Here is a 9,780-nt window from a genome sequence, read left to right on the forward strand (position 1 = left end):
AACAAAAGTGAAAAAGCTGGGTTTAACATAGAAAGATGAATTCCATTCTCCTTCACCTTGCGGTATTTGATTTTTTTTTATAGTGGAAATGCCATAAAGCACGAACCAAGATTCTTCAATCAAATAGCTACACCGAGTTCAAGAGTTCCATTTTCATATCTGTTTGTGGTGCGCCCTATCATATCACCCGGTCTCACTGCTACTCTACTGTAATGTAAAGGAATAGAATATCTACTTTTGAATCAAGTGTTGAAAGTCAAGACTCCTTATTCATTCTAGGAACAACAATGGGAGAGGGCTCGTAGCCCCTATAGATACTTACTAGCCACTATCATTAACTAGAAATGACTTGGTTTATTTACGAAAAATAAAGATCTCGAATCAACAAATTTGATGCCATTTTTTAAAAAAAATTTTAGAAGATGGAGACCATAATAATTGAGTTCAAATTTTGGAAAAAATATATTTTCTTATCGAAATTATAAATATCTTGAATCTAATTCTGAAACAAATCATGGTCAGAGTTTCAACACGAAACTTGTAAGAATCATTTCCTGGAATATCATAGTCAAATCGAACGATCCTACAACCAAAACTGACAAAAAGAGAGAATCTCATAGACCCCTCAAATTATAAGGTAGAAAAAATTACCTTTTTGTCTAGTGGATTTTTATCTAAATTTTTCTTAATTTGATAAATATTGAATTTTTGCTCGAACGTTCCCTAAGGCTTCTCAAGCATTTTTTTTTCCTTCTGCACTTGAGATTCACCCTCTATGTCAATAATAAAATCCAAAAATTTCCAAATTTAAGGTATTAAAGTAAGAGCTATGTATCTATTGCAGCTCATGTGTTACTATTCAAATCCGTCAAGAATGAATGAAGCGTAGGCAAACATTTCATTTTTTCTAATTTAGCTTCTTGAAATTAAGTTCTAAACTTTTAGTAGGTCCATATTGGGGGAATTTCACCCAAGATTCATACAGAAGCTAGAGTTCATTACGATCTAAAAGGAGTATTTCATTGATTTTAAAGAAATGGTAAATTTCCTAAGTTTTAAATTCTAGACCAAATTTGCACTTTATTATTTCTTTTTGTGGCTAAAATAAACTTAAGAGAAAATACCTTTGTACCCGTAAGAAGTTACAAAATTTAGAAGAAATTAGATAGGTAATTGAAACCTCATCGCATTTCGAAAATAATGAATGTTGGCTAAAAGGGAGAAGGCACGCGTTAGACGACGTTGACAGTATTGAGTCTGAAGATCAGTAGGACAAGTGGAAAATGCTGAGCAGAGAGAATCGTTCAGCTACTAATTGTGACATGCATGTAGGTTAACCCGATCCCTGAACCTGGATTCGATAAAAAAGCTTGCGTGTGCAACTCGTTAACCTTCGACCCTAACAAAGAATGCAACTTGAAACCGATCCAATGACTTAATGAGTAACTGAGATCTACAAAAAACCACCATGCGTGAAATTGCACGTGAAAACCCTTTCTCGACGTGTGTAGCGCATGTGAGTCTCATTTTGTTCGTTCGACCTCCGTTTGTTAGTTTTTTTTTCTTGACTTCGATATTAACTTAATTATGCTTGAGCTCCTAACACGTGGAATAGCTGGCTCAAGAAGGTAAACGTCATTCAAATAAGTAACCACATAGACTTTAGGCAAGTAATACTTGTAGAGATCACTAGGACATGATAGCATGCGAGCATTCCTTAACTTAGACGGTCAAAAATACATATTTTAACGACCTCGAAAAGCTTTTTTTTTGTGAGTATGTATTGTATGTATGTCTTTTATGTATTATATGCATGATTAAAATACAAATGGATCAATATGGATGAGTACATTATGCATGATGGAAGAAATTTCCAAAATTTTCCTATGATAAAATTTCGTATGAATGTCGTTTTCTATGCTTTCCATTGAGTAGGAAATTAGAATTGGTAAGAGCGACATGTGCTTCGCAAGCACTAGAGAATCTTGATAAGATTAGAACGCGATAGCGTGTACAGAATCTTGATAAGGTCCATAGATTTCTAGTGGACTAAATATGATAAGAATCAAGAATGTCTGTCTCCTTAGCCACTTAAACATATCAAAGTTGGGCGATAAACTTTATTATTTTTAATTTCATAATGTTTGGAATTGTCAAATGGTCAAATTGACTTCATCTTTTGTGCAAATTTAAGGGGATCGGGATTAAAACATGGCCACAAACGTCATTTATAGGGAGTATAAATACCAAGAAAGAAAAAGGAGATATTGTAAAGTCAAACAGTTAATGGAAAAGAATACAATAGAATAGAAAAGAAAAAAATAAAGAAATAGGGTAAGAAAATTTAAGCCAAGATGTGGGAGCAAGAATTGATTAAAAGAAAAAGCGAAAATTTAAAGAATTAAAATAAATATGGTTAATTTTAAAAATACATAGATGAAATTTAATAGAGTAAATGGTGAACATAATTAAAATTAATAAAAAGGGGAGTAGATGAAAATGAGGAAATTTAATAGAGAAAAAATCAAGGATTTGGTGAACATTAAAAGATAAAACCGAAGAAATATCATGTCAAGAAACTCCATCAATTTTTTTCTAGTAACAATATCTTCCCTAAAAAAGTAATAATAGAAAATAACATATTTTATGAAAATGGAATTATATATATATAACCCTCCAAGACTTCGCTCATAGAGACTCTAATGCTTACATGAAGTCTAACACAGAGCATTGTAAAATTTAGAGAATTGAAATTGAAATTGATGTCATGGTTCATAAAGGTTGACTTGAATATAAAGGACAAAATCGAACTTTCTCAATGATAAATTGGTGACACCAGCCTAAGCTAATCATGTAAGTGGCCTTACTATCGGCATGATTATATTTGATGTTGACACGTGCCTTGTGGTTCTGCACGTATCATATATATTGATATGCGTGAATTGTTTATTAATCGATATGTTTATGATATGGTATTTATATGTCATAATATGTTAATTGTATATTAATACTTATGGTACGATGTGTTCAATGATATGTTTGAGATAGGATGCGAAAAGGATGCATTGAACGTAATGTAATGATAGGAGTAAGATATTTTGATGAAACGTTAAGGTTAGGTTACGTATAGAGTGCTATGGATATGAGAGATTGATAAAAACGATATGGTCACAATCAATTGATAAAAGTATATGGTTAGGTTATGGGTAGAAAGGGATAGGATTATGATAGATATATAGAATGATAGCGTTAAGATACATTCCTGTAACGATATGACTAATGTACGTTCATGAAACGATATCACTGTGATTGGTATAAGAACGTGAAGACTGTAATAAATTAGGTTACGATATGACCATGAAGTGTTTACGATATGATATGATTATGATACGACACCTGAATGACAGATATATATATATATATATACACACACACACATTGTGATATGATATGAAAATGATATGAAATTTGTTATGGTACGAGACAAGTGATAAGACATGTTTATGATATGATATATTATGATGGTATATGTTATGGTATGATAGGTATGAAATGTTACATCTTTCCATGTAAAGTTATGTGATGGATTATGTGATGTTTATCCATGTATGCGTGATACATACATGAAATATATAATGGAGGGAAGGAGAAAGGAAATGAAATAAATGTTATCTTATGAATAAAAATTATGGGACCTCGTGCATGTATGTATGTCATGTGTATTGGGATACTTCCCCGTTATGTTATGTTAGTATGGATGCATACCTTCGATATTTATGTTCGACATGTTATCATGAAGACTTTTTCTTTTATGAGGGTCCAGTGACGTGTATTGTGTTGTGCCCGACAAAGTCCAGCGTAAGGGGCACGTATAACAATTTGTCTGATGGGTCCATGTATGCATACATGGGCTGTGTGTAGAAAAGTATCATGCATCCAACTCTGCTAAGAATTAAAAAAAAACTAAGGTCATGCTATGGTTTAATCGATAGGTCACAGTCATATATTGTGTGTGATTGCATTATTAACCGAATAATATATTTTTACACGATATAAGGTGTTTGCCTCATTAGTTGTGTTTGTATATCCCAACACCATTTTTGCCTTTATAAAAACATTTAACTGCACCCTATTGTAATTAAATATTATTTTGTATTAAATTTTTGTGAAACTTTTAATAAGATATATGGAAATTTAAGAATTATGGAAATTTTTTTTCTTCATAATTTAAGAATTCTTGAAAATCGGACATCAAATTTAAGAATTAAATTTTTTTTTCTTCATAATTTAAAATTTTGGAGAAAAACAATACACTTCATTATCAAATACATTTCATACAAAAACAAAACAACAACCTTTTTGTGTTATCCCATTATTTTTCATTTGTTCCTCAAGGATAATTCCACCAAAAGGAGATAATAAAGCTTCTCTATCTTTTATAGATCCACGTGTGAATCAATTCATCAACATTAGCAAGAAAGTTTCTCAAGTAAATTCCATCATCTTTAGCCGTCCAAATACAAGTTCCTACAGTTCCATGTTTGCACCTATCACGAAGCCATAAGTGCTGTGTTTCAGGCCAAAAGCTTTCAAAAGAGACAGATGCATGTGGCGTCTCTAATTTGCACCAGTAGAGGGTTGTTCCCCAAAAGTTAACCTTGAAGTTCCATTGGTAATCATCTCCATGATTAAGCAAACGATTATACCCCAAGTCATCGTCTTTAGACTGACAATGCACAAGCAACCCAAGTTTGCTTAGCCCGTTAACCACATGAATGTAATATCTTGAAGGTCCTGGTGGTGTTAACGCGACCCTTGGAACCTCAGCCCCCACTAAAGCCACCGTGGAAAGAAAGAAAACGACAATATTCTTTATCATTTCCTAATACACCTTTAGCTTAACTACAAATTTGTGTTGGACATGTGAATAAATATACATACTTATAGTACATGCAAGAAACTATGTAAATGCATGCTATGGTGGTTAAAAACTTAATCATTTAACTAATTTCGGTTATGCAACACAATTTAAGGTTAATTTTGGGATAATTTTAGAGATTTATTAGATTTTCAATAACAAAATTCCTCGAATAGATAATAGTTACTAGCCCAAGAATAATAAATATTTGATTGATTTTTAAAACACTTTCATAAAATGGATAACAAAATATGTATACTTTCCCGTAGAAAATATAAAATAGAGAAAGCAATTCATGAATTACATATGGTATAGCACTCAAGGTATTAAATTCCCAATTTATTTTTTTAAGTTGAACTTTCAAACTTTTTACGAGGACCTTAGAAATTTTAAGGTGATGTAGAACAAATAAGTTCAAAAAATTCTAGAACTATAGTTTCAAATAAGAATTGTCATCCATTAGGTCCAAAACGACTTGTCATCCCTTAGGTGATCCATCAATAGGAATATCCTACACCCCATATCTCATTAGTGTCATAAAGGGCACATCACACTTTTGGAAGTCCATAAACTTGAACTTAGTTCGTGAAGACTCCAACCAAACCTTGAAGTCATGACTTCCATCACTTCATTCTCATTATTGGTGGATTTTATCTCGCAAATTCCCAACTTAACCAAAACTCAGTTGAGGTAATGGTTTGCTTGAGGGGTGTTTAATTCCTATAGGGATCGTCTTTGGTTGTATGAACAATATTGCTTGGGTCTACTTATGTGGTTTGTACCAAGGCATTTTCTATATTGTCTAGGCCTACTACGTGCTCTCCATGGAGGCATGCTTGCCATCTAGAATTATGGTAATAGGAGGCTGGGTCCAAGGAATTTTACCTTGTACTAGGTGATAAGGCAACCCTAATCCTCAGTCCAACGATCCAAGCTTTTGTTTTAACAAGAACCCTTGAATAAAAGTAATTAACACCTCCTTATATGAAATTTGGATCAACCAAGAGATAAGATAGAATTAGATTACCTCTTACGATCAAAGATCTAGAAGCAAGATTTGGAACCTTGTTCTAAATTGAGTCACTCCACAATCTAACTTGATCAAGGCTTGATTGAATGGCTGGGTTGCAATTCTACCACAAGAATTGGTTGAAACTTAGAAATGACAAATATGATGCTCGAATTTCTAAGGGGAATGTCTTAATTTGAGATCCGAATTACATTCATCCACAAATCTGAATTTTACATAACATATTGTGGGTATTTATAGTCTCCCGACAAAAGACGTTTGTGGACGGAATTTATTCGAGACGTTTGTGGACGGAATTTATTCGAGACATTTGTGGATGGGATTTATTCTTGATCCCCTTTAATCTCCACAAAAGAATAAGTCAAATTGACCATTTGACTTTTACATAATTTTTTCTAACAAATGTTGATGTGCTTGAGTGGCTAATGCGACAGATTTGATTTGAAATCAATTGAGTTTTCTGCATGTAGGTTCGAATTCTGTTGTTGACATATTTTTTTTAATCGGATTCGTCCTTGATTCAGAAATAAAATGACGTATCAGCCACAACAAAAATACAATCTTTACCATTTTTAGTGTCCAGTAAACCAAGAACAAATTGTATAGATATATTAGTCCAAGGTTTGCTACAAAACTTTTGGATATCATGCTTCATCTTCAGCCAAAAGAAATGTTTATGCAACATCTTATAAACTTTATTAATCCTGAGATGTCCCATTAAGGCACCACCATGTGCTTCTCTCCAAAGTAAATATTTTATAAAGCATTTAGGAATACAAAGCATAAAAAATTTATGAAACAAATAATAACCGTCCATTGCTTTTTTTTTTGCAAGACAAGATGGATAAATAGTTCTCAAATCTTGGTCATCTTTATATAATTCGGTAATATACTCAAGTCCAAGAATTTTTGCACTAAGAGAAGTAAAGAGATCGTACCTTTTAGATAACACATCAGCTACCATATTACCTTGCTTATATTTGATGACATACAAAAATGTTTCAATAAATTCCACCCACTTTGCATGTCTTCGATTCAGTTTGCTTTGACCCTTCACATACTTTAAGCTTTCATGATCAAAATGGATCACCAATTCTCTAAGCCATAAGTAGTTGATGACATACAAAAATGTTTCAATGAATTCTACCCACTTTGCATGTCTACAATTCAGTTTGCTTTGGCCCTTCACATACTTTAAGCTTTCATGATCAAAATGGATCACCAATTCTCTAGGCCATAAGTAGTGTTGCCACACATGCCATATATGAACTAAAGCAAATAATTTTTTATCATAGGTAGCATATTTCAATGTTGGCCCATTTAGTTTTTCACTAAAATATATTAAGTGCTCTCCATCTTGAATTAAAACAACATTTATGCCCAAACCACATACATCACATTCAATTTCAATAGTTTTATCAAAGCTAGCCAAAACAAAGGATGGTTTGCTTAATTTCTTCCTAAGAAAATTGGATGCATTCTCTTGCATTTCTCCCCATTTAAAAACAACATTCAATTTCAATAGTTCAGTTATGGTTCTAAAATCATTTATAAATATCTTATAGAGGTTAGCTAACTCATGAAAACTTCTAAATTTACGTGCACTTTTTTGTATTGGCAAATCCATAATTAATTTAACTTTGTCTCTATCTAAAGCTACTCTACTTTTACCAACTATGAAGCGAATAGAGTGAACTTTTTCCATGCAAAAACTAGCCTTACTAAAATTAAATTTCTCTTTTTTGTGTAATCAAAACTAATTTAACAAGCTCAAACAAAATCTTCAAATAAATTATAATATTATCAATATAAACAACAACATGTTTTCATATATTTTCTCAAAATATTATATATTAAGCGCATGGGTGTACTAGGAGCATTAGTTAACCTAAAAAGCATAACAAGCCATTCATACAATCCAAACTTAATATTGAGAGTTTTTTTCCATTCATCTCCTAGCATTCTAATTTGATGATATCCATATTTCAAGATAATTTTTATAACTAGACACGAATCATGCAATAAATCAAGCATATCGTCTAACCTAGGAATAGGATGTCGATACTTTACCATGATTTTGTTGATGACTTTATTATCCATGCATATGCACCAAGTTTCATCTTTTTTTGAATTTATTTTGTCTCGGTTGAATTGACTCGATAAGCTGACTTATAAGGAATGACAGTCCTTGGAATGAAAATCTATTTTATGTTCAGTACCTCTAATGGGAGGTATTTCTTTATCTTGAAACATTTTTTCAAATGCCTGTAAAAGAGATTGAAAAACACCTGGCAAAGCCAAGTTGTTATAGTTAGAGACCAAAAATCCTCCATTGTACAAAAGTACAAAAATCGATTTTGTGAAAACCTTCTCACATCTCCAACTGCAGCCAAATAACTCTTTCTCTCTTAATTTTTTCATCAATTTCATCCCTTTTTTCATTCTTCTTTTTTTTCTCTTTGATTTTTCTCTATTTTTTCACTCAACTCTTGTTTTTCTTTCCTCCAACTTTAATTGATCAGCAAATACATTTGCAGAACTCAAAGGTAAACGAATAGTTTTTCTACCATCTTTTACAAAAGAATACCTATTCAAATAGCCATCATACATAACCCTCCTATCAAATTGCCATGGTCGGCCAAGCAATATATCTCCAACTTGCATTGATAACACATCACAAAGAACTTCATCTTTATATTTTCCCAAAGTAAAAGATATTAAAGCTTGAGAAACTACCTCATTGTTCCACTATCATTGAGCCATTGGAGCTTGTAAGGTTTAGGATGATCTTGGGTCGGAATTTGCAACCTTTTGATCAACATGGTACTTACAACATTGGTGCAACTTCCACTATCAATGACAAACTACAAGCAGTACCCTTGACTAAACACCGCAGGTGGAACAAGTTGTCTCTTTGATCATCAACATCATTCTCCATAACTTGAGTTTTAACAAGTTTGTTTGTTATAAGTGCACAATGAATCCAATCTTCTAATTCCTCCTCATTCTTCTAGACTTCTTCACTAGATCATTGATCTCCCCTCCATTTTCCTCGTCTTGGTTCATGATTGTACAAATAGTAGTGAAATATGTTTAGAACCTCAGACACTCAACTCATTGATTTTACACTCATGGACACTCGTGTTTATACACACAAAGGTAGGCTGTTTGGGAAAGTGACTAAATTATGATCAAGGTAGGCTAATACATGAGTAAAGCAATTCTGATAGTAGCAAGCTATTTAAGGCAATTAAGATAAGTTAATTATTAAATAACAACAAAATAAAACAAGAAGTGAACAAACAAATAAGAGACAGAGATATTTTTGGATATAATTGCACACTGAAAAAAAGAATTCCAAAGAGAATGGTCGTGAAGATCGAATACAACAATTCCACATTTATATGCTTTCGGGAAAAATGAGAATTGAAATTTATTTGATCTCCAAATAAACGTGGAAATGATCTAATAATAACGATTTATTAAGAGAAATATGATAAGGAATTTTTTTTTCAAGATCTTAATAGGATCTTTAAGAGGATGCTAAGAACAAAATAGAAAGATAATGAAGAACGAAACATTGAATGCCAAAGACCATAAACATTAAACCCAAAATTTTCCACTTAATTTAAGGTCGCTACTCTATACGTACCATAAACATTCAATGCAGAATACTTCATTTAAATTCCATAAAACATAACCTTTAACTTAAAACACAGCCATGGACTTACGTGTTTCGAAAACATCTTTAAAACGACACAATAAAGACCCGAAATAAAATAAATAAGCGTTTAAGTTTAAAACATCCTATTCTAGCCTAAGTCTAAGAAAA

At 32.2% G+C, this 9,780-nt stretch overlaps 1 protein-coding gene across 1 annotated transcript; it reads right to left on the reverse strand.

Annotated features, from left to right (window-relative positions):
* Positions 1–4,429: 4,429 nt before the first annotated feature.
* LOC111474952 (S-protein homolog 1-like) lies at positions 4,430–4,879 on the reverse strand. Its single transcript, XM_023119750.1, has one exon. It carries the CDS (start codon positions 4,877–4,879, stop codon positions 4,430–4,432), a length of 450 nt encoding a protein of 149 aa, XP_022975518.1.
* Between the last annotated feature and the right edge of the window lie 4,901 nt (positions 4,880–9,780).

Source organism: Cucurbita maxima, unplaced genomic scaffold (assembly GCF_002738345.1).
Source record: "Cucurbita maxima cultivar Rimu unplaced genomic scaffold, Cmax_1.0 Cma_Scf00873, whole genome shotgun sequence".
NCBI lineage: Eukaryota > Viridiplantae > Streptophyta > Magnoliopsida > Cucurbitales > Cucurbitaceae > Cucurbita > Cucurbita maxima.

What these genes read in the sequence shown, in the direction of transcription:
- LOC111474952 (XM_023119750.1), bottom strand. Translation starts at nt 4,879, where the DNA reads ATGATAAAGAATATTGTCGTTTTCTTTCTTTCCACGGTGGCTTTAGTG.